The sequence below is a fragment of the Syngnathoides biaculeatus genome, chromosome 13 (assembly GCF_019802595.1).
Source record: "Syngnathoides biaculeatus isolate LvHL_M chromosome 13, ASM1980259v1, whole genome shotgun sequence".
In the NCBI taxonomy this organism is placed as follows: Eukaryota; Metazoa; Chordata; class Actinopteri; order Syngnathiformes; family Syngnathidae; genus Syngnathoides; species Syngnathoides biaculeatus.
In genome coordinates, this window is record NC_084652.1 from 2,319,099 (window position 1) to 2,343,499 (window position 24,401).

The following is a 24,401-nucleotide window of genomic DNA, read 5'->3' on the forward strand; positions in this document are numbered from 1 at the left end:
CATATGGTCGCCCTCGGTGCCTTGTTGGGATCGGGGGGGGGGACTTTCCTCGCGAGGAAAGGGTTGACATTATTGCAATGTGGGCGGGGGCGGCAGGGGGACTTTAAAATTCTAATGCCGGAGGGGTCAAGATCTGATCCAACCTGATTTGCTTTGTACGCGAGATCATTAATGAAACAGGAAGAGGATACGCAGCCTTTTTTGGACTCGATTGTTTTGCGAGCTTCGCTGAGACATACACAGTAGATGAATGACTGTAAAATCCGTGTGCGTGTCGGGGGTTCCCGCCCCCCCCTCAGCCTGCCAGTGCTTCGCTCATGCGGCCGACTGTTACTACGACCCCGAGGTGGAAGCCAGGGGAGGAAGTTTAGACGTCGCCGGCGGGTACAGCGGAGGAGGCGTTTGCATCAACTGCCAGGTACGGAGCGCTCGTCAAGTCTAGACCCGTTCGAGTCGGGGGGGGGGGGGGAGTCCGGTATAGTGACACCCCCGGCTGGACTGATCCACACTTTCCACACTCGGTGACGGAATTCCCCACTGGCTGCTACTGTATATTAAAATATTAAAACAAAGTGCACGTACTGTACATTCGCTGGCTACTTGCTCATCTAAACCTGCGCAACTGAATGAAATCAAAACAACAGCTGAGACGACAATGCTCAGTATGAGAATAATAATAATTCATAATTGTGAATCACAGTTTATTATTAATGTTATTCCCTCCAATTAAATCATTTTATGTGGATCCTCAGCACACCTGAAAAACTCCCAAGTATCCTTGTGAAATGTACAGTATGTATTGCAAATGTTCACAAAAAAACACCACAAATCTATTATGGAGTATAATTCTCCACCGTTGCAATATGCAATAATGAGCGCTGAATACTTTTGCGCGTGTTCTGCTGGATTTTGTCTTTTTAGCACAACACCGTTGGAGTTAACTGCGAGCGATGCATTGAAGGCTTCTTCAGACCCTTTGGAGTCGCCCCCGAGTCTCCCACCGGATGCATACGTCAGTAATATTTATATATATATTTTTATCATATCATATACAGAGGAACTAGCAACCTAAAGCTCATTTTACCCCAAAATACACACATGATTTTTTTTTTTTTTTTTTTTTATTATGATGAAAAAAATCAGTGCTGGGGCAGTTAAAACTACCGGGCCCGATGACACATTTTCTGAAAAATTTTTTTTTACCGTAATTTCCGGCCTATGAGGCGCAACTTATTTCACACGCTTTCAACCCTGCGGTTTACGTGGCTGATTTGTGTATTTTTTTTCGAATGGCCGCGAGCGGGCACTCGAGCGGAAAAGTCAAGAGTGAGACCGGTGAAATACATGTGCCGAGGAAGTGACTTTTACCGGTCCGGCCCTGTTAGCGCTGCGCTAGCTTGTTACTGCCGTGTCTCAGTGAATTTTTACCAGCATGTTTTTTTGTTTACGGGCCTTGTTAGCGCGGCGGCGCTAGCGTTTGAATTAGCACGGCAGCGCTAGCGTTAAACTCTCTGTGTACCATCTTTTATTGTAAATACCTCGTGTTTCAACGTGGGCACTTGTGGCATTTACACAGCTGCGGCCTATTTATGTACCAAATGGTATTTCCTTTACAAATGTACTGGGTGAGGCTTATAAACAGGCGCCCTAGGCCGGGAATTACGGTATTTGCTTCTATAATTTCACATTTCATGGGAGAGACTCCCATATGTGTATAAAAAAATCCATTTTAGCATTTTTTTCCCCCTTCATGTGCATGCCTCATACCCATTTTATACAAGCAATGTTTTTGAACGGGCATCCAAACAAACAATCTGAATTTCCCGGTATTCCGTAATCTGAATTTCAGCTTTTATGGTTTGCCGCATTGTGAAATCGCGGAGAACAAACGAAGCGACAGGTGGCGATGCGCCACCGCCGGCAGCGAGCTGATTGGATAAAAGAACAATGGCACTTGGGCTCTGCTGACGATACACAACAGGTGTGTGTCTGTCAAGCAGGACTATTAGTGCCGCAGTCATTTCCAACTGTGGGGTAGTGGGACACACGCCTGCCTTTGGTGCGGGCAGCGCGGGATCGATTCCCGCTCAGTGATGGTGTCGATATTTGCCCCTGCGACCGACCGGCGAACCAGTTCAGGGTGTAGTCCGCCTTTCCCCTGAAGCTTGCTGGCATAGGCTCCATCTTTCCCGCAACCCTTGTGAGGATAAGCGGCTTGGATAATGACATGACGTCGCCAATCTCTCTCCCCGCACCCAAAAATAAAATATAAAATATATATATAATTATAACATATTATAAAAATAAGATATTTTATATATGTAATATATTATAAAATAAAATAATAAAATAATAATAAATTCTGATAATTACAAAAAATTAAAATAATGTGCAAATCTCGCAGCACACCAACAAACAAACAAAAAATGTGGGTACATCAATGACATAATTTACTTCCTGGCGTCTAATAGAAGAGCGTCCATTTGTTCCGTCTTTCAGTTCGCCTCACCGGCATAAATATTCTAAATGTACTTTTATACAATTGAGTTAAATTTGATAATTTCCCACGGTCCGCCTGAAGAGCACTGGTCGGAATACTCGGGGCTCATCCTCTTGCTCGCGAAATGCACAAAAAAGGACGCATGACCGCGTCCAACCTGAAACTAGTTACATAAACTGCCGAAATGTACGTCGATGCACAAGTGGGCCCTTCTCTTGTTTACATTCCTCTTAGTGTTCGCGTCTGTTCCTTCTCATTGGAATTGCCCCGACAACCTTGGTGTCAAAGTCATTTTTGTCACGAGCCACCTTGTAGTTATGAATTCCCTCGGACGACTCCTACGACTCATTTAAATGAAACATTACTTGTATGTTATAGTTGCATACAGCACGTGTGTCAAATTCAAGGCGCGGGGGCCACATCTGTTCCCCCCCCCCGTCATTTAATGTGGCCCGCAAAATACAAATCATGTGGGCACTCCGGTTTCCTCCCACATCCCAAAAAACATGCAATTTAAAATTAATTGGACACTCTAAATTGCCTCTAGGTGCGACTGTTGTTTGTCTCCATGTCCCCTGCGATTGGCTGGAAACCAATTCAGGGTGTACCTCCGCCTCCTGCCCGTTAACAGCTGGGATAGGCTCCAGCACTCCTGCGACTCTTGTGAGAATAAGCGGCAAAAGAAAATGAATGGATGGATGGATGAATTTGTGGGCTACGTAAAACGATGTGGCGGGTCGAATTTGGCCCACGGGCCACCAATTTGACACGTGTGCCCGACAAAGTGGAGGATTTAATTCGGTGGTGGGAAATTATGGACAGGGGACTCTTTACGGAGAATAAGAAAATATTCATATTATAATAATGCTTGGTTTTGATGGACTGATTGTTGTCACGTTCAATTATTTTTGCAAGTTCTCGTTGTGCCCGCGTGGGTTTTTTTCCGGGTCCTCTGACGTCATCCCATTTTTATGACATAAAAACATCCTTGAAGGTGTGCGTGAATCACACGAGTTTTCTCGGGATTGGTGACGAGAGTGGGCTGAAAACCGTTATTGTGAGCTGCCGCGACTCACGAGCAAGGTGGACGGAATGGACACGCCCGTGTCTCGACTTGCACCAAATTTCGAACATTTTATACTGTGCATGACCGGTATTCACCGAATCCGATTGGATTGTGTCCGCAGCCTGCAGGTGCGACGAGCGGACCGCGGCCGGTTGCGAAATGGGTTCCGGGAGGTGCGTCTGCAAAGCCCAGTTTGCGGGGGAAAACTGCCAGCGCTGCGCAGACGGACGCTATTCGTACCCGCAGTGCATCCGTAAGTTCACTTCGGGTGTCAAATCCACGTCGGGAGCCGGCGAAGATCCAAAATGCTGATTGTGACAACGTTAGCCCGCTCCCACTTCATGTTAAGCCTTTTTTTGGGTTTTTTTTTTTTCTGTTTTCTCTGTTTTTTTTTTTGCCCCGAGGTGATAAAGGTAAATTTTCCAGGCGCGCGTTAAGCATGCGCACGTGAAATTTTAGTCCATTTGTCGCAAACTCTGCATGCCTGAACACCGTTTTAGACACACAAGTAGCGTTTCCTCATCTTATCTCCTTCTTAAAAGTCTGCCAGGGCGGAAAGATAAGCAACTTTGTTTTTTTCCGCCTTCCAGGGTTGTCTTGACTTTTGAGTGTTTTGCTTTCTGTATCAGTACTCGGTACTTTTTCAAGCGATTTCCGTGTACTGTAAATTGGCGACCGCTTAGGAGTGGAAATGGATGAGTCGTGCAAAACGTTGATAAGTAGTTTGCGGGTTTTTCCAAGTCTTGACACTATTTTTTAACTCCTTTACTTATTTTGTGTTGTTATTATTATTATTATTTTTTTTTTTTACATTTTGCTTGTTTGTATGGTGAACTTGAGCACTTTGAAAGAGGCCGGTATACAGTACAGTATACAGTACGCCACATACATTGAAGTACTTCCAGTGCAACTGTCATGTAAATCATTTCCGTTTTTCCCTGGTAATCGTCCAAGTTGTGTGATATCAAATTCATATCTTGTCCAGGATTGTTTCCATCGTTACACATTGTTCTTTTTTTAGATATTTATGTCATACGTTTTACTTTGATCTGTGAAAAATGCAGTTGATAATATGAACAGAAGCGGAAACTTGAATGATTAAAATCTCATTGTGAATGTTTTTTTTTTTTCTTTTTGATTCATTTTTCTCTTGGTGTGCTCGGCGTTTGCAACCAGGATATCCCGAGAACCAGATGACCACCAAATCCCCCGCCGGACCTATTATCGGTAAGTGTATGCTGTTATTATATAATAACCATGACGCAAATAGTATTTTGATCAGATTGTATTTGTTTGTTGGTTGTTAGTACCGACTGGCTGCCCTGTGGGTTACTTTGGCTCAATCATTTGTCAGCGTGAGTATGACAAAACCCGATATAAGTACACCTATATATTATTTACCGTAATTTCCGGCCTACAGACCGCACCTGATTACAAGCCTCACCGAGTACATTTGTAAAGGAAATACCATTTGGTAGGTACATAGGCCGCAATCGTGTAAAAGCCGCAAGTGCCCACATTGAAAGGCGAGATATTTACAAAGAAAGACGGTACGCAGAAAGAGTTTAACGCTACCACGGCGCTAGCACAGTCCTAACGCTAGTGCTAAAGCTAACAGGGCCGGTTAGAATAAAAGTTACCAGTAAATATCACTGAGACACGCTCGTTTTATTATTTACAAAGAAAGACGGTACACAGAGTTTAACGCTACCACGGCGCTAGGACAGTCCTAACGCTACCACGGCGCTAGGACAGTCCTAACGCTAGTGCTAAAGCTAACAGGGCCAGTTAGAATAAACGTTACCAGTAAATATCACTGAGACACACTAGTTTTATTATTTACAAAGAAAGACGGTACACAGAAAGAGTTTAACGCTAGCAAGGTGGTAACGCTAGTGCTTATACTAGTGCTAACGCTAACAGGGCCAGTTAGAATAAACGTTACCAGTAAATATCACTGAGACACGCTAGTTTTATTATTTACAAAGAAAGACGGTACACAGAAAGAGTTTAACGCTAGCAAGGTGGTAACGCTAGTGCTTATACTAGTGCTAACGCTAACAGGGCCGGTTAAAATAAAACTTACCTGTAAATATCACTGAGATACGCCAGTAACACAGCAGCAACACGCTAGCTCAGCGCTAATTCTAGCGCAGTGCTATCTGGCCGGTAAAAGTCAGTTCCTCGGAACATGTATTCCACCGGTCTCATTCTTACCTTTTCCGCTCGAGTGCCCCCCTTGAAAAAAATGCACAAATTAGTCGCATCGCCACATGGTTGAAAGCGTGTGGAAAAAAGTCGCGGCTCGTAGGCCGAAAATTACGGTACATTTACAACATGATCAATACCGTTTGAGGAAGCGCCACGAAAAGTAGCCGCAATGAGAAAACTGCACCCGGTCAAATGTCCGTCCTTATTTTGTCGCGCGTGTGCAGGGTGCGAGTGTGACGCCAGGGGGACGGAGCGGCAAGTGTGCGACGCCTCGGGCCGCTGCCTGTGCCGCCGCACTGTGGCGGGCCGGCGCTGTGACCGCTGCCGAGCGGGCCGCGGCCCCTTCCCCGGCTGCCACGGTGTGCCCCACACACACACGCATGAACTCCACGACACTGCCTTATCGGTCTTTCTGATTAAGAATTTATAACTTCTTTGAAATATGCGTCACGGCCTCGTCATCTTCTCAACGCAATCAGGCCACTTGAAGTATGTCAAAGGATACAATGATTGACGCGCGCTAGCTTCAATGCTAGTATCGCTTTTGCAGTGTTGTTTGTTGCTTGTTTGCACATAAACATTTTGTTTCAAGCGATTGGAGACTTTTTTTTTTTTTAATTGCAGGATTTGGCTTTTATGTTTGCAGAAAACATTAATTTTTAACCAGCACCTAGTGTAAATCAAATTGCTTTTGACTGTGTCTTTTAGGAATTTTTTTAAGTTTTTCATTTAGGACATCCACTGTTTAGTCTGTAAAAGTGCACAAAGGACAAAGTACTACAGCGCGCTTAAACTCGGCTTTCGTTGCCCTGGCGACCAGGGAGAAGCCGGGGGCATGCAACGATGAAAGCTTGACACAGCAATGCCAACTTATTCGCTTGGAAACTATATTTAGTGACTTTTTCCACCCAAGAGAGGAACTGCGGTACTGCATGCGCAAGTCCGATGTGGCAGAGAAATATGTAAGAATAGTACAGGACATGTTTGAGGGCCGCAGAACAGTTAGTGAGGTGACAGAAGAATTTAAGGTGAAGGCGGGAGTGCATCAGGGATCCGCTCTGAGCCCCTTCCTGTTTGCTGTGCTAATAGGGTTAGAAGAAGAAGAAGCTCTAGTGACTATTTTTAGGAAAATACTTTTTTTCTGGATTAGTGGAGAATCTTGGAGACTGTAAAAGTCCTTGTAAAGCATCCTTTCGCATTCAGAGTGCCAATGAACAGCGCTCAGCACGCTACTTGGGCCACCGTGTCGGTGAAAGTGAGGACTGGTCGCTCACAGAGTAGCATTCAGCGGTAGACCCCTGCAGTGTCAATATGAACGGGTTGCCGTTTTGCCGACGCTGAAGCATTTGGATGTTTTTTACCCCCCACCTCCAGCGTGTACTTGCGACGGAGCCGGTGTGGCCGAGAACGCCTGCGCTGAGAGCGCCACGTGTGTCTGCCTGCCCAACTACGAAGGACAGAACTGCGAGCGATGTGGACCGGGCTACTACGGGTACCCGGAATGCGCCGGTCAGTCATGGCGGACACAAATGCATCATTTTATCCCAACATTAGACTTGATTTGTCTCCCGATGGGGAAATTCAACTTTCGACACCCATGAGTGGCCAGATTTGAAAAATATCTAGGAACATATCGACAACATAAGGCAATGTGACTCAAATAGTAGTCGTGAAAAACTGTAACCCACATAAGGCTTGTAAACAAGTACATGTAATACTATATAATAATATATATAAATACATATAAAATGTAATAATAATAATATAGAATATTATATATATAATTTAATAATATAATATATACTGTTATATGATATAATAATATACAATATATATAATAATAATAATATTATTATATTATATATATATTATAATATAAGTTCGCATCAGTGCAGTGGCAGCTGAGCATGAACAGAAGATTAGTACGTGCTTGTGATTGGAACATTAGTAATAAAGCAATAACTAACAGTTGCGTATATAAATAAATATATATATGTGATTTAATAATAAAAATATAATATATATTACGTACATATGTATATAATTTAATTATAACAATATATATATATATAATATATATATATATAGGCATTATATATTGCAGCTGAGCATGAACAGAAGATTACTATGTGCTTGTGAATGGAACATTCGTGATAGCAATAAGTACCAGTTGTGGCGAGGCATCTGTGCATTACTAATAAAACCATATTGTGGTAAATATTACTGGTGTCAGACAGAATCCTCATATCTCCGAAACCATCACTTTTTAGGGAACTTGAAAAAAAAACAAAAAACATCTCGTTTGTCAAGCCATTGACATTCCACCGTCAAAGAGAGCAAGACGTTTTGAACACTTTTTTGGTCAATAATTTGTGAAAACTAACAGACCCATTTAGGGAAAAAATGTGAAATTGACCACATATGGGCAGAGGACGTTTCCACCCGACAGTGATGGTCTATTAAATATTAACTATGGAAGGTTTCAGTCACTGTGCTAGCATCCGTGGAAGTAGCACTTTTGTAACCTTTATACTGTAAATGACGAAAAAAGAGCCTATTCATACAAATGTGATATTAAAAATGTCGAGCTGTTGACGGATGACGACGCTCGATGTTCTCTCGTGCATCTTGTGGACTTCACGCACAACGAAAGCGCCTCAAGGTCACTCGGGGCCCAAACAGCGGCCGCGCTCGAGCACAAGACGACCTTGATAATATATAATCCTCTGATAAAAGACAAATATGATGGACCACCTGCAGATTGCCATTTGAGTTAGTTAATATTTAAAGGTACAGATTATAGAGTTGCCAAAACATGTTAATATTTTAAGGGGTTCCTTAACACAATCGCTGAAAATGTACTCAACGGCGCCCCCTGGAAGGTTATAAAGAAATGAACCCTTGGCAGCAGTTTCCCGGGCCACGTCTGTCATAAAAGAACGCGTGAAGGATTTCTCAAAGACGCAGTCCAGAAACTGAGCGGGAAGTCCGTCATTTTCGGCTCGCGGTGGCCGTTTTGGGCAGATCCCGGGCCTCGTACGCGGGACAGAGTTCTACTACGGCTCTATCGGTCTCCCACGCCGTCCCGTCATTTTTGTATTTCGGGAGGCACGCCATCTCCCATCTTCCTTTTAAGGAAGTCGAGACAAGCAAATGTGAATCTTTGTGACCTTTTGCATGTTTGATTCGTGCAGCCTGCCAGTGTTCCCGGGAAGGCTCGTCCGGGTCCCCGTGCGACCCGGTCTCGGGCCAGTGTCCGTGCCTGCCCGGCGTGGCGGGCCGGCAGTGTGACCGGTGTGCTTCGGGACTCGGGTTCCCATCGTGCTCAGGTGACACTCTACAAAAAGCCACCGGAATGTTTTCAGGTTTTTGCTTCGGTTTTATTATAATATGTATTCATCACTGTGTGCCCCCAGCCGCCATCAGTCAGTGTAATCCGTATGGGACGGAAAGCAGGGAGCCTCAAACGGTACGACTTCCGCAACAAGGTCACGGGTAATAACAAACATGCCGTCAAACTGAACTGGGGTGCACCCATACTGATTTTTTTAATATCATAATGTGTATTTATAAATGTGAGACAGACCTCACGTGGTGAGTAAAAAAAAAAAAAACAGCACATGTGTTTACTGCTCTTGAAGTGTGTGGCGTGACTTGCGCTGACCAATAGAGCTCGTGCACCTACGTCACCGAAGTCACGTGATTGGCCGGAAGTACCGGTCAAGCAAAGCGTTGCTCAACGCTTAGTCAGTCGGAGCTGGTACGAAAATACGTCTTATGGGGCGACGCCCAGAGTTTTGTCCGATACCGTTAAACATTTAGAAGGTGGCGATAAACGAAGGTACGTGGAAAAATGAGAGACACTTGGCATAGAGGACCTGAAGTCGATGTTTACGCCGATAAGAAATTGAACGATTAACCTGTTTCCGCTCGTCTCGGACAACTGGATCTACACGTGGATCTGGTGAGTAAGTCGTCGAGATTTACACGCAAGAGTTTGAAAGCGTAGAAAAGTCTGGACGCGTACGAAAACTTTGTTGCTGGACCTGTTATCAATCAAGAATAAATCCTACTTAGTGATGGAGCCACTCGGATTTTTTTCAATACAAATACTAATATTTCAATAAATGAGCCCTGGTTTTACACAAACTCGCATTCATTAACGATGATTGGGGAGGAAAAAAAAAGACAGCGACTCTGCTCCTCCGTACACGGAAGCGTGTTGCAGCCACACGTTAACCTACATAAACCTCTGCGTGACCAACGGTTTATTTTCTTTTTTTAGATATGCATTGGACTCATTTGAGAACAATGGATATTAAAAAAAAAAAAAACGTCTGTCGGGGAGAGGTCTACCAAAGTTTAACGTGTGGCCGCGACACGCTTTCGTGTACGTTGGAGACGACTTTTTTTTTTTTTTTTTAACGCAATGTTCTCGAATGAGCCAATTTGGCATTATACATACTTCTTGGTAATTTGAGATTGAGAAGAATAATTCCTACCGGAAGTGAAGCGATCGCTACGCAGGCGTGTGTATTTGGTTGGGCTTCATCCATCACCTTTAATCGCCGAAATCCATCAATCTTTTCTGGTCTTTTCAGCTGGTATTCTTTGAGTATCTGTCTCGTCTGTTGTGACAACCAACAGCACAACAAGTCTTGGGCGTTGTGAATATTCTGCTCTGGTTCAATGCACCCCCCCCCCCCCCACACACACTGTCGAGCGGCTCTTTTTGACCTGCAATACGGCGCCGTCACGTGCACGAGCTCAGTAGCACAGTACACATGTAACCATGCACGTCTTAACCCACAATCTGGATTTCTGTTCTTTTTTACAATTTGTCTTTGTGAATGCGCTTTGTTTTTTTTTTTTTTTGGGGGGGGGGGTGGCAACGGATATCGCAGCAGTGTTGCAAAAACCGCATTCAGCCGATTGATTGAAAGAGGAAGTGGCCTTTTCCTCCTCGCAATGAAAGTCTGATTAAAATGAAGGAAAAGAGACTTCCTGGGCTTCTGGAACGGAAGCAAAAGAAGAACCGTGCCAGGCTCAGTTCGCAACTGCAGGAGAAAAACCGCCAGCAGCGCACAGATTTCAAGCCTCCTTGTAAAAACCGCATTTTTTTTTCTCTTCCATTTGGGTGGGCTGATGACTCCTGTGTTGTTTCAGGGATCTTGCCGCTGCCGAGCCAACGCGGAGGGCGCGTCGTGCGACAGGTGCAAACCTCTTCACTGGAACTTGGCGGCCGCCAACGCCGACGGCTGTCAAGGTAACTGACAGGAGACGTGTGGTGTGAGGCGTCGTCGTCGTCACCATTTCACACAGTTCCCAGGTGGCTTTCTAACATCTCGGCGACATGCTTTTGTCAAAACACCCCAAGGATCAAGTGTGATCTGTCGTGGTTGAAGCACGGTATGTACCGTAATTCCCGGCCTACAGAGCGCGCCTGGTTCTAAGCCTCACGCAGTACATTTGTAGGAAATACCATTTGGTTCATACATAGGCCGAAGCCGTGTAAAAGCCGCAAGTGCCCAAATTGAAACACGAGATATTTACAAAGTAAGACGGTACACAGAGAGTTTTACGGTAGCGCCGCCACGCTAACGCTAGCAGGGCCGGTTAAAAAAAACAACATACTGGTAAAAATCACTGAGACACGGCGGTGACACGGTAGCGCAGCGTTAACGGGGCCGGACCACTATCGAAAAAAAAAGACTGGATGGCTCATTGGCCACCAAAACTGCAGTCGCCATCCGCCATCTTGATACTCCCAAAACAAGAATGCCGACCTGGTGTTGTTCGCCAGTTTCGTGGCTGAGAAAACATTCCACAGGTAAGTTAGAAAGATTTACTTTGACAGTGTTGAAATTTGTTTTTTATTTGCTGATGAGCTTAATTCACTTGAACAAAGTTTTGTTTCCGGTCGTTCAGTGTTCACTCTCTGCTTCACCTTTATAGGCCGACGGTTTTTCGCGATAAAGCCATGTCAGTATTTTCCCAAACTTCATCAGTGAATAAGCAAGAAAACACATTTTTTGAGGAATTTCATAATACTGAACTCTGCAAATTCAATCTGATTTTCAAATGCGAGGAAACAAGTTTACATTTTCTGATCTGAAAATTGGACGTCGCAGAGACAACAAATGAACAATGCGTTTAGCGTGTATTTGCCCGTTGCGAGTCCTTATTTCCAAAAATATATCCAACTGATTGACTTCAAATTTCATGTTTTTTTTTTTTTTTTTAAATGCTTAGTTTTTTGCTGTTATGATGATAGTGCTTTACAGTGTATTTTTGGGAAAAGTTAACGTTAAGAAATCGGGCCCAACTGTACGTTATGCAAGGTTTCTTGCTAGTGACGCTGTTCTATGTCTTTCCTTTGCACGTCACCTTTTTTTGCTTCCATGTCAAATTAAAAATCCTTCATGTTACCAGAACTCAACAAAATGTCAAGCTCACACGACCAGTTTTAATTCTTCATGCCACACTTTGAGGACAAACCCCGCCATAAGCCAACCACACGCACGTTTTGGGAGTACCAAGATGGCGGCCAACTGGCTTCAACCAATCGACATACAGCTAGCTATATATGCGCTATCCATTTTGTTTTTTTCAGTGGGACCGGACCGGTAAAAGTCACTTCCTCGGTACATACATTCCACCGGTCTCACCCTTACCTATTCCGCTCGAGCGCCCCCTTGCGGCCGTTAGGAAAAAAAAAACAAACAAAAAAAAAAACCGCACAAATTATCCGCATCACCGACTAAACCGCAGGGTTGAAAGCCTGTGAAAAAAGTCGCGCCATCGTCAATCCTGAACATTTTGCAGCAGCCCGTCACCGCCAACTTTGCTTCGCTTATTGGCTCTGACGACCTGATCCCGGTTTGCTTTTCTGTGGGGAGCAGAAGGGCTCATTTGCTTTTCCACGGCCAAATCAGCTCTGATCTTTGGCTTTAAGGGACCCGCAAAGGCAATTTAAAAAGACGTTCTATCCCATCGGCAGAATGGAGAAATGTGGCGAGATCATTTTAAAAAAATAGTAATAAAGAAGTGCCCAGGCCTCGTGCTTTGCTCGCATACCTTTCCCCTCTTACAAATCTGCTCCTTACGACGAGGGTCAAAAGCACATTTTTTTTAATATCTGAAGAATTCCACTGCTTGCTTGCGGCAGGACATTTATGGGGATGTTTTGATTCCGCCGGGCTTGAGTTCGACGCTCCCCGGTGAGCTTTTGTGCTGTTGCTCCTCACCCGTGAACGTGACTTTATCCTGCAATCGGAGTGTATTCAGCTCATCAGCTCGGTCTCGGACTTTCATTTTTCATTCCAGAGTGCGGGTGTGATGTCGAAGGAACGCTGAGCGGGGTTGCAGTGTGTGAGCAGGTACTTGGAGTTTCCGACACGACTCATAACCTATTTTTGTTTTAAAAGCGTTAAATTCATAATGCTTATTTTGATATGAAGTTTTTTTTTTTGGCCTCACAGTTCTGAGGTCCCTGGTTCAATCCCGGCCTCGCTTGTGTGGAGTTTGCGTGCTCTTCCCGTGCCGGCGTGGGTTTTCTCCGGGCGCTCCAGTTTCCTCCCACATTCCCAAAACATGCAACATTCATTGGACACTCTAAATTGCCCCTAGGTGTGACTGTGACTGCGACTGCTGTTTGTCTCTATGCGCCCTGCGATTGGCTGGCGACCAGTTCTGGGTGTACCGCGCCTCCTGCCCGTTGACAGCTGACGACCCTCGTGAGGATAAGCAGTAAATTAAATGGACGGATGGATGTTACGTATCTATAAATGGAAATACATACACGTGTGAACGTGTTATCGATGAAATAAGGAACGTTTCTGATCTGTTGCTACGATATGAAGCTGACAGCGCCCTCTGGTGGTCTGAGATGGCTCAGCTTTCTTCCCCTTGAACAAACATCCATCCATCCGTCCATTTTCTTTGCCGCTTATCCTCACAAGGGCTGTGGGGAGTGCTGGAGCATATCCCAGCTGTCAACAGGCAGGAGGCAGGGTACATCCGGAACTGGTCGCCAGCCAATCGCAGGGCGCATAGAGACAAACAGCAGTCACACTCACAGTCACACCTAGGGGCAATTTAGAGTGTCCAATTCATGTTGCATGTTTTTGGGATGAGGGAGGAAACTGTGAGGCCAATGCTTTACCACCCGAGTCACCGTGCCTCCCTTGAACAAACATTTTGTTCTGTTTGTGTGTCTTTTATGCCATTTTTTTTTTAATCGTGGAATACAAACTTATTTGTTTGTTGTCTTTTGTGCATTTGCGCAGAGAAACGGGCAGTGCCGCTGCAAGCACCGCGCGGGCGGCCGCACGTGCGATTCCTGCGTCGACGGCTACTTCCTGTTGCAGAAAAAGAATTATTTTGGCTGCCGAGGTGAGTCCCGAGTGACGCGCTCGAGAGTTCAGAATAATTCCAATGGCGTTTATTCCCGGCAGGTTGCGAGTGCGACGTCGGGGGCGCCGTCAGCGCGACTTGTGACGCGACGTCCGGCCAGTGTCGCTGCCGCAGTAACATCGTCGGCCTGAAATGCACGCAGTAGGACCTCATTGCACCTGCGCGTCGAGAATGTTGTACACGATTTTTATTTCAATCAGCGGTGTTCCCTTTCAGGCCCGCGCCAGGTTTTTACCTCCCAACGCTGCATCAGCTGAAGTTCGAGGCGGAGGACGGCACCGCGCCCAACTCCAGGCCGGTGCGCTTCGGTTACGACCCGCGAGAGTTCCCGGAGTTCAGCTGGAGAGGTTACGCTCAGCTCTCCCCTGCACAGGTAAGCGTGCGTTACAACTGTGCAAGTGGTAAGCCACGTAATTGTTCATTTAGGGTGGGAATAAATATTGACACAATAAATCAGTGTATCATTACTGTAAAACAATTGTGATATAATGTAGAACGCATAGTGTTTAAAAAAAAAAAATAAATAACTAGGCCCTGTCGTGAATAGTGAAAATACGCAAGTGATTGCCCCCCCCCCTCGCCAAAAGTTTATAAATGCCTCCTGATGCCACAAGATGGTGACAAAGCACACATTTTCTCTCAATAAAGCTCTTTTCGCTCACTTCTACATAGTTTTTTGGCACCAAAGCAATACTTTAATTGTATTGTACAGCAGATACTGTATATGATTTATTTATTTATTTATTTATTACACTCAATTACCGTAATTCCCAACCTACAGAGCACACCTGGTTATAAGCGCCACCCAGTACATTTGTAAAGGAAATACCATTTGGTACATACATACATCCCAGCTGTAAGCTGCAAGTGCCCACATTGAAACACGAGATATTTACAAAGACGGTGCAAAGAGAGTTTAACACTGGTGCCGCCGCGCTAACACTAGCGCCATGCTAATGCTAACGCTAGCTAACAGGGCCAGTTAAAAAAAAAAAAAAAAAAAACATACAGGAAAAAATCCCCGAGACACGGCAGTAACACGCTAGCGGAGCGCTAACAGGGCCGGACCGGTAAAAGTCACTTCCTCGGCACCCACCGGTCTCACTCTTACCAATTCCGCTTGAGTGCCCCCTTGCGGCCGTTATAAAAAATGCACACATTAGCCGCATCACCGCAAAAACCGGAGGATTGAAAACGTGTGAAAAAAGTCGGGCCTTATTGGCAGGAAATTACAGTACAGAGGTTTGCCCCCCCCCCCCAAAAAAAAATCCACAAATAGATGAGAGGCCATTCGCAATTGTGTGGGGCAAACGCTGCATTGTCATTTGATGCAAGTGCATGGAAAAAATGTCGTCGCCTAAATTATGGTTCTGTCATTTTTTTTTAATTTTTAATAAATTTTCTGTAATGTGTTATAACAAACACAAATGATATTTTTTTTGTGAGGGGGCGTATGCAGTTCAGCAGTTGAAAAATCCTGATATTCACCACAATAGATTTTCCACTCATCTGCAATTGAATAAATAGAATATTACTTATGTATTATGATCATATTATTGCAGTTTGTGAAAACAATTGGTGTAATGTTATTTGAAATGAATGAATGAATTGTATCTGTGCAACAAAAAGCCTCCTGCATGCAAAATGCCTTCCCGCTGTTTCTGCTCTTTCTCTGATTTATGATTTCTCTCTTATTATCCATTTGATGCTTTCTGTCAGCCGCTTCTTCCTAAACTTTTTATTTTGTTCCTTTATTTCTTCTTCTCCACAACACAGCACATACTAAAAACGTCAGGGGTCACGGATTTTCGAGTGAAATTTCGAGATGGACGCGACCAAAATTTTACCGGGGGGGGGGGAGACACACGGAATTTGACATTCTCAGAACTTTGAAAGGAACTGAAGCGGAGGTCCTTGGAAATTTTCATAGACGCTTGTTATGAGTTGTGTCATTTAAGTCGTAGTTAGAGAATTGCAGGTTTTCAAGAGATGGTCAAATGAAGGTTATCCCCGAAGGTTGGAGTGCATTTTAGGTTCATTGTGAAATTTCACCCGAAAGTAGAACCTCCTTAAAAGCTTTTGTGAGTACTGCACATTAATACAAGCAGGGATGAGAATTTTCCGCCGATCGGCGGATTTCCGTCTTTTTCAGACCAAAGTGACCATTCTCGAGATAAGCGCAAATCCCTTGAGAAAATTTCAGGGGGGGGGTATCGTGCGCCTGCCTCTCGGTGGTGGGCTCCGGGCTGCAAGTTCAGCTTAGTGCTAGCACAAGCGCGACTATCATATGCCGTTCTAACTTGCTCGGTAGTGTAAATATTTGCATTTTGCGCCAGATTGCTCGATTGGCTGATCGAGTTTCACCATCGCCATCTACGTGTGTTCTCGGTTCTTACTTAGAGAGCGCGAACTGAGCGACGGTGTGTTCAAAGTTTTCCGATGGCGAAAGTGTTAGGGGGAAAAAAAGGATGAAGATCGAGCGAGGGCAGGTGACAAGGTTGCTGGAATCAAAAACGGTTTCAGACGGGCATGGCTTGAAAAAAGTGGAACCGAAAACGGTATCAACATGTCTAACCGAACACATACAAAAAGTGGACATTCCCGGCAAAGCGCTCTGCACCCTGTGATCCGATAGGAGCAAAAAATATCCGGGAGGAAACTCACCCCACCCCCTTCGACAGACATTTTCAGTGTTCTTCCAAATGGGTTATTCTCATCCCTGTATAAGAAAGCGGCGGCGATCTTCTAAGCCGCTCCTGAGCCGCGTCTCCTGCGGGCAGCCATTCCTTGAGGCCTAACGCTGTTTCTTTCCAGCCAGAGGTGATCCTCACCCTCCCCCTCGCCTTTCCCGCTACTTTCCATCTTGTATTGCGCTACGCCACCCCGCGCTACACGGGGAGGACCGCCCGGTCGTGGGCGAGGGTCACGGTGGCGGACCGAGCCGCTCCGCAGCCGTGCTGTGACCGTAAGTGGCGGGCGTCTCTCTGCTGCCCTCATCCGTCTCCCGGCTTGACCGTCTTGCGATTGCGCAACCGCTTTGCCCCCCCCCCCCACACCCGAGACCCTCTCCGAAGCGCCCGCATTGTCTCACTCGGTCGGCTGTTTGTCGCTGTCCTCCGTCCCGTTCCCCCTCCCCCCACCACCACCAAACCCCGCAGAGTGAAGTCAGAGTAACCGTGCATGTTGAGCCCGAAGATGCCGGGCGCAAGTTGTTCCGCGTGGCGCTGCGATTCACTAACCCGAGCCGCGCCGGCGTGAGCGGCTGCGTCGAGGCGGCTGATAACAGAGACGCTGCAGGTAAGTCCGTGAGCGTCTGGAAGTTCTCAGTTGCTCGCGCTTGGGACCCACGTTTCGCCAAAGCTGGATTTACGCAGCATTTTCAAGAGCCCAATAATTTAAATTTTTGTGTGTGTGTGTGTGTTGGAGCGGGGGGGGGGGGGGCTGTGAATGTCTACATTTCAAGGTACACATCGTATGGTTGTTGACTGTCGACGCCCATGAAAAACACAAAACAACCCAAACTGCACATACCGTAAATTTCTCGAAAATAAATTTTTCCCAAAATCTTTTCAAAAAGTTAATAGAGTGCATTATACTTAAGTATGGATGAAAAATAAAAAAATACAATCACATTGTATCGTCGTATACAGGTACATAGAGTGGTAAAAATACATTTCGATATGATATTTGATGTCTGATGTTACATAATTGAGTTGAGGGATTCTGTTCTGGACAAACGTCCCGTGGCCTGTCCCGAGATTATATTAAGGCTACGTCAGCACGTGCACAATGATTATTATTAATGATTGTTTTTTTGGAAAAACAATACAAATACAACCCTAACAAAATACAAATACAGGCAATTCCCAATATTTTGAGCATATGGGTAGCGCATTATACATTGGTAGAAGGGTTTTCTTGATTTATTTATTTATTTATTTACGGCAACTTTGGGGGTGCGCATTATACTCGAGAAATTACGGTAAATGTCTATGCTTGAGCTGTAGTTCAGATTTACAGCAGATATATTTTCATGTACTGTATTTTCCGCACTATAAGGCGCACCTAAAAGCCTTTAATTTTCTCAAAAGTCGCCGGTGCGCCTTGTAATCCGCCGCGCCTTATATATGGATCAAGATTGAGCCTTGAGTGCAGCTCCATCTAGTGGATGCATCACGTAACCCCAGCCTTTACTGTGGCGTCTATTCTACGCGCCTTGTAATACGGTGCGCCTTATAGTGTGGAAAATACGGTAGTTATTTGTAATTGGGCAAATGTATACGTAACTGATGGGTTGACGGTCCGATATGTACCCAAGATGTACATTCACGCTGCACCCGCAATGGCTGATATCAATACGGCTCAAATTGTCATCCAAATTCAGAAGACATGACTTCCAACTGAAAATTAAGTTTTTTTGGGGTTTTTTTTTTTTTTTTTTTTTTTTTTTACATTGCCGTCATGCACATTACATTTGTGACATCCATCCATCCATTTTCTTAGCCGCTTATCCTCACAAGGGTCGCAGGGAGTGCTTTAACCTATCCCAGCTTTCAACGGGCAGGAGGCGGGGTACACCCTGAACTGGTCGCCAGCCAATCGCAGGAAGCATAGAGACAACCAACCAATCGCACTCACAATCACCCGTAGGGGCATGTTTTTGGGATGCGGGAGGAAACCGGAGCGCTCGGAGAAAACCCACGCCGGCACGGGGAGAACATGCAAACTCCACACAGGCGTGTCCGGGATCAAACCTGGGACCTCAGAACTGTGAGGCCAACGCTTTCCATCTGATCCACACTTGTAAGGAAATAGAATCCTAATTGCCTCACTGGAACTATGCAGTGTAAATCCAGCATTAGTCATTGAACAATATATATATATATATATAATATATATATATATATTTTTTTTTTTTTTAAACACAATTGCCCAGGATGATGTGCAGTGTTCGTTTCCGAGCAAACGATGTGTGAAATCAAATCAAATCGCATAATGACCCAAATTACACCACAAGTCAAATGGTAAACAATTTGGAGTTATCGTGCAGTCTAACGTTGGGTCCCAAGCCATCAACTGAGGACGACCGCTCCGAAAGAAAACCTTAAAGGTCGCCCCGAAAGGTCACCTGCGCGTCATCAAATGTCCCCTCTGGTCTCCCGCAGCGTCAGGACAGCGCAAGGACGTGGTTTTCCCTGAAAGTCCGGAGCCGTCCTTCCTCACTGTGCCCGGGGACGGCTTCGCTGAGCCTTTTGCCTTGACGCCTGGCAACTGGATCATCAGCATCAACGCACCCGGGATTCTGCTTGTGAGCAACATGAAAAGAGAGAAAAAAGTTGTTATCGTTTATTCAGAGTCCTTGAATATTGGTCGCGTTAATCTAGATTTTTTTTTTCGCACATAAATTGGTTAATTACTGTGTAACAATTTTATACGTCTAAATTAATATATATTTAAAAATATATATATATATATTTACTGCACATTTAACATAGTTTAGGTTTGCTTTTTTGCATTTATTTAATTTTTAGAAATTAGTTTATGTATTATTTTTAAGAAAAACAGTTTATTAATATGATTAAAAGTTTGAAATAATTGTTCATTACTTAAAATCAATTAATTACTTGTGTAATAATAATAATAACGATACTATAACAGTGAACAGAAAAATGTTTGTTAAAATATTTTTACCACCATTGTCATTACTACTATTTTACATATTTCAGTAAAATTGCTGCCCTCATCTCTGAATGAGCGGCATACCATCTGTCAATTGCAAAAGCAAAGGTGCCCCTCGAACACAAACTCTCTGAACCAGCGACACGGGCGAGGACCCAAATGCAGGACTCCGAGACGAAGGCATGGTGTCGAGCGCGGTTTTGTTCCAAAGCAAGGTCATACACGGTGTAACAGTCCGACAAGGCAGAGGCACAAAAAACGCCAGGCTAAGCAGGATCCAAAAAACATGAAACAACGTCTGACGACTACGAGGCAAAACTTGGCTCGACTATGGCGGCGCGGGCTCGCTGTGAGAAAGGCTTGCTCTCCACATAATCTTGAAATTTACGTACACCGCTGTATTTTTCTTGTCATTCGCAAATGTTTTTCTCGGATGACAGAATATTTCTGGTTCCTCAGGATTATTTGGTCCTGCTGCCTCAGGATTACTACGAGGCGCCGCTGCTGCAAGAAGAAATCACAGAACCCTGCACGCATGCGCCCGCGGCACCGCGGAACAAAAAGTGAGGAGTATACTCTTTGTTTCAAGTTGTAAGAGGTCCAAATCTCTTGATTCGCTGTCGGTTTAAGCGTCCGCGGTGTCTCGCAGCTGCCTCCTGTACAAACACGCGCCGATGGACGCGTTCGGCTCGGCTTCGGGCTCGCGGGGGAGCGTCTCGAGCCGGAGGGGCCGCGAGAGGAGGCGGGCTAGCGTGCGGCGGCCCACCCCGGCTCACCCTGAGATGGCCGCGCTGCACGGCGCGCAGGTAAAAAAAAAAAAAGAAACACCTTCGTAACCACACTTTTGCCTATGAGTGGTTTATTCATGTGATGCGCTTTTGTTTGAAATTGACAACAGTTCCCGGGTGTCCAAATAATATTTCTGTGGCAGGCTTTTGTCAAAATAATCCGAGAATCAAACATACTAGTATACTTTCCACAAGCTTTTATCTTTCACGCCCAATTAAAATCATATTCACTTGTGGAAGAATCACTTCACGCTGTGTGTATTTGGTACGTGAACGCATCCCCAAACACAAATACGAGCCCCACCGCGTCGGCAACTTTGCCGAGCTACCGATGATTTTTTTTTTTTTTTTTTTTTTTTCAACGAAGGCTAACAACGGTTTTAGCTAATGCTAATTTTGCTATCCGACAAGATTCAGTGGACCTTTGCTTACCTTCTGGATTTGAAATGATCTCAGGGGCGTTGCAGCCATCGGGGGTTGTCGGTGTTTCTGCGTGAAAGTTTCAGACCGTAGCCACTTGAAAGTAGCTTCGGATCTTCCCTTGTCCTGCCTTCTAGTCATGATCAGAAAAACTTAAGTTCAGAAATAATCAGAGATGAACTTGATTGTTGACTTTCATATGTGACGGGTGGTCAGATCCCCCAGAAACCAGCGACTGTCAAAGTCAGTTTTCTGCATTATGCCACCTTTAATGCTTTTTTTTAAAAAAATTATTCCTATTTTTTTTTTTTTTTTTTTTATAAACACTTCTACTGTTTTTTGCGTGTCCTGCAGTCTCAGCTGCAGCTCAGTCTGCGCGTGCCTCATCCGGGGCCTCACGCTCTGGTCCTGGAGTACGCCAGCGAGGTGGACGGCGTCCAGAACGTCAACATCCTGGTGGGAGCCCAGGACGGCGGACGGACGAGAGCCAGGGCCGACGTTTACGGCTGTGACTACAGGCGAGTCTTTCCTCGTTTGAGCCCCGTCGGGCCACGGACATCGACGTTAAAACGCGCCTTCAGGATCAACGGTCCGCTGATAATTACTGTTTTTTTTGTTTTTTTACTCCTTAAATTGATTTAGGAATGTTGCAACATTTTCAGCACAGTAAAGCCCCGGTTTTCGAACAAATCGGTTTTCAAACGAAAATTTCGAGATTTTTTTTTTTGCCTTTGTTATGAAACAAAAATTGGTACTCGAACACCCCCGACAAAACCCGTAAATAACATATTGCCTGCGGGCAGACCAGCTGATCCGCGACGTGCTTTGTTGTGAATTCCCAAGCCGTCGAAAAAACGCGGAAATCACATAATGCAGTTGACTCGCCCACGACGCCTTTTGTTATTGTCAATTCGAACGCCTCCCGAAAAAAAAACCCCGGAAATGACATGACCCGCGCAGCGCAACCGGCGCACTTTTGTCATTCTGTATAACGCAGCCTCTGTACACAGACGTGTCCCAGTAGTGACTGTTGTTGTTCTTCTTATGGAGGACTACCGTATAAACCCCCAATCATGGCTCTAAAAAAATGCTTTAAAAACACAAAATTTTCAGGCTTGGAACGCATTATTTCTTTTTCAATTCATTGTAATGGGAAACATCGATTTGGTTTTCGAACAAATCACTTCTCGAACCGTTTTCTGCAACGGATTGCGGTCGAGAACCGAGGCATCACTGTACATATACGGCAATGCACTCCCAGCCTAGCATATTCTACTACTCAGGCATACATTTTAAGAAATTTTTTTTATATATTTCTTAAATTATTTTATTATATACAGTATATAAACCATACGTCTATTTCTACTATGCAGTTTATTATCAGGATAAGCTAAATAAAAGCTTTAAAAAGCCAATTTTTTTAGGCTTGGAACGCATTATTTCTTTTTCCATTCATTGTAATGGGAAACATTGATTCGTTTTTCGAACAAATCACTTCTCGAACCGTTTTCTGGAACGAATTGTGGTCGAGAACCGAGGCATCACTCGACAGTATCTTTTTTATTTTTTTAAAATCGATTTGTAGAATTGTCATTATCCAAGCCACTTATCCTCACAAGGGTTGCGGGAAAGTTGGAGCCTACCCCAGCTAGCTTCCAGCGAAAAGCAGACCACACCCTGAACTGGTCGGTCGCAAGCCAGATATCGACACCATCACTGAGCGGGAATCGATCCCACGCTGCCCTCACCAAAGGCAGCCGTGTGTCCCACTACAACATCAGTGACTGATTTTGTATAATTAAATAGCAAATCTTTCTTTAATAAATAATAACATATATATAAGAAAATGGTATTGGTCAAAAATTTTACTTGTAAATTTTTAAAAAATCATTGATTTGATTTAGAAATTGGTAATATGTTCATGGTAAATAATAAAATGAGAAAATATATGAAGACCCAATTTAAAATACTTAACATTTTTTTTCCATTTACAAGATCAAGTTGTTTATAATAATTGCATGTTTGGTTAACGGATGAAAAATGTTCATCGATTTATGACATCAAATAATGGTTTAAATCTATAATCCACCTGCTTTCTGGTGCCGCTCGTGCAGCTTTTTGTGTCGGAGCGCGGCGCTGGACAGCAGGAACCAGCCGGCCATCGTGCATCTGGCCCACAGAACCGAAGTCGTCCTGCAGACGTCCGGCGCCTCCTTCCTGCTGGTGAGTCGCATTCCCGGGGGTGGGGGGGTGGCTTCGTTTGGACCCTCAGTCAACGGGCCCGTTTGTCTGCAGCACAAAGTCTACGCGGTTCCCGCTCGGGAGTTCTGCATGGATTACGTGGAGGCCAAGGTTCTGTGCGTCTCCACTCACGGTCGCTTCACGGAAGACAGGTAATGCATCCTAAAACGGGCGCATCACTGCAGATTCGAGCTCAAAATCAGACGTCCATGAAGTTGATTTTCTTCCTGCTGTTGTCACGGAATGAGAAGATTCTGAGAACTTCTGCTTTCCAGGAGCGCCGGCACTCAGCTAGACGGTTTTACCCGTTAAAGTGTGCTAGTCTCCATTTTTAAGAACAAAGGGGATGTTCAGAGCTGTGGAAACTAGAGAGGAATAAAGATGATTAGCCACACAATGAAGTTATGGGAAAGAGTAGTGGAGGCTAGACTCAGGACAGAAGCAAGTATCTGCGAGCAACAGTATGGTTACATGCCGAGAAAGAGTACCACAGATGCATTATTTGCCACAAGGATGCTCGTGGAGTAAGTACCGAGAAGGTCAGAAGGAGTCTTTATAGATCTAGAGAAAGCCTATGATAGAGTAACAGGAGAGGAACTGTGGTACCGCATGCGCAAGTCTGGTGTGGCGGAGAAATATGTTAAAATAGTACAGGACATGTATGATGGCAGCAGAACAGCGGAGAGATGTGCCTTTGGTGTGTCAGAGGAATTTAAGGTGGAGGTGGGACTGCATCAGGGATCCGCTCTGAGCCCCTTCCTGTTTGCTGTGGTAATGGATAGGCTGACAGACGAGGTTGGACTGGAATCCCCTTGGACCGTGATGATCGCAGATGATGTTGTGATATGCAGTGAAAGCAGGGAGCAGGGGCAGGAACAGTTAGAAAGATGGAGGCACGCACTGGAAAGGAGAGGAATGAAGATTAGCCGAAGCAAAATATGTAATATATGTGCGTGAATGAGAGGAGCAGAGGGGGAAGAGTTCGGCTACAGGGAGAAGAGATGGCGAGGGTGGACGACTTCAAATACCTGGGGTCAACAATACAGAGGAGTGAAGAAACGGGTCCAAGCGGGGTGGAACA

General features: G+C 44.9%; 1 protein-coding gene across 8 annotated transcripts in view; it reads left to right on the forward strand.

The window, feature by feature from the left end:
* Nucleotides 1-24,401, forward strand: part of si:ch211-241e1.3 (laminin subunit alpha-3) — an 84,636-nt gene that overhangs the window by 22,959 nt on the left and 37,276 nt on the right. For 4 of the 8 annotated variants that reach the window (XM_061838559.1, XM_061838560.1, XM_061838565.1 and 1 more), the window contains exons 8-28: nucleotides 300-418; nucleotides 922-1,012; nucleotides 3,688-3,819; nucleotides 4,743-4,793; nucleotides 4,874-4,921; nucleotides 6,002-6,136; nucleotides 7,152-7,286; nucleotides 8,972-9,106; nucleotides 9,194-9,246; nucleotides 10,944-11,043; nucleotides 13,104-13,156; nucleotides 14,066-14,171; nucleotides 14,234-14,333; nucleotides 14,409-14,565; nucleotides 17,351-17,489; nucleotides 19,358-19,500; nucleotides 20,331-20,434; nucleotides 20,521-20,677; nucleotides 21,434-21,597; nucleotides 23,194-23,302; nucleotides 23,375-23,472. In XM_061838559.1, the coding sequence (XP_061694543.1) occupies nucleotides 300-418; nucleotides 922-1,012; nucleotides 3,688-3,819; nucleotides 4,743-4,793; nucleotides 4,874-4,921; nucleotides 6,002-6,136; nucleotides 7,152-7,286; nucleotides 8,972-9,106; nucleotides 9,194-9,246; nucleotides 10,944-11,043; nucleotides 13,104-13,156; nucleotides 14,066-14,171; nucleotides 14,234-14,333; nucleotides 14,409-14,565; nucleotides 17,351-17,489; nucleotides 19,358-19,500; nucleotides 20,331-20,434; nucleotides 20,521-20,677; nucleotides 21,434-21,597; nucleotides 23,194-23,302; nucleotides 23,375-23,472 (2,329 nt within the window). The remainder of the gene's footprint in view (nucleotides 1-299; nucleotides 419-921; nucleotides 1,013-3,687; nucleotides 3,820-4,742; nucleotides 4,794-4,873; nucleotides 4,922-6,001; nucleotides 6,137-7,151; nucleotides 7,287-8,971; nucleotides 9,107-9,193; nucleotides 9,247-10,943; nucleotides 11,044-13,103; nucleotides 13,157-14,065; nucleotides 14,172-14,233; nucleotides 14,334-14,408; nucleotides 14,566-17,350; nucleotides 17,490-19,357; nucleotides 19,501-20,330; nucleotides 20,435-20,520; nucleotides 20,678-21,433; nucleotides 21,598-23,193; nucleotides 23,303-23,374; nucleotides 23,473-24,401) is intronic. The other 4 variants (XM_061838562.1, XM_061838561.1, XM_061838563.1 and 1 more) reach the window with 4 other exon arrangements.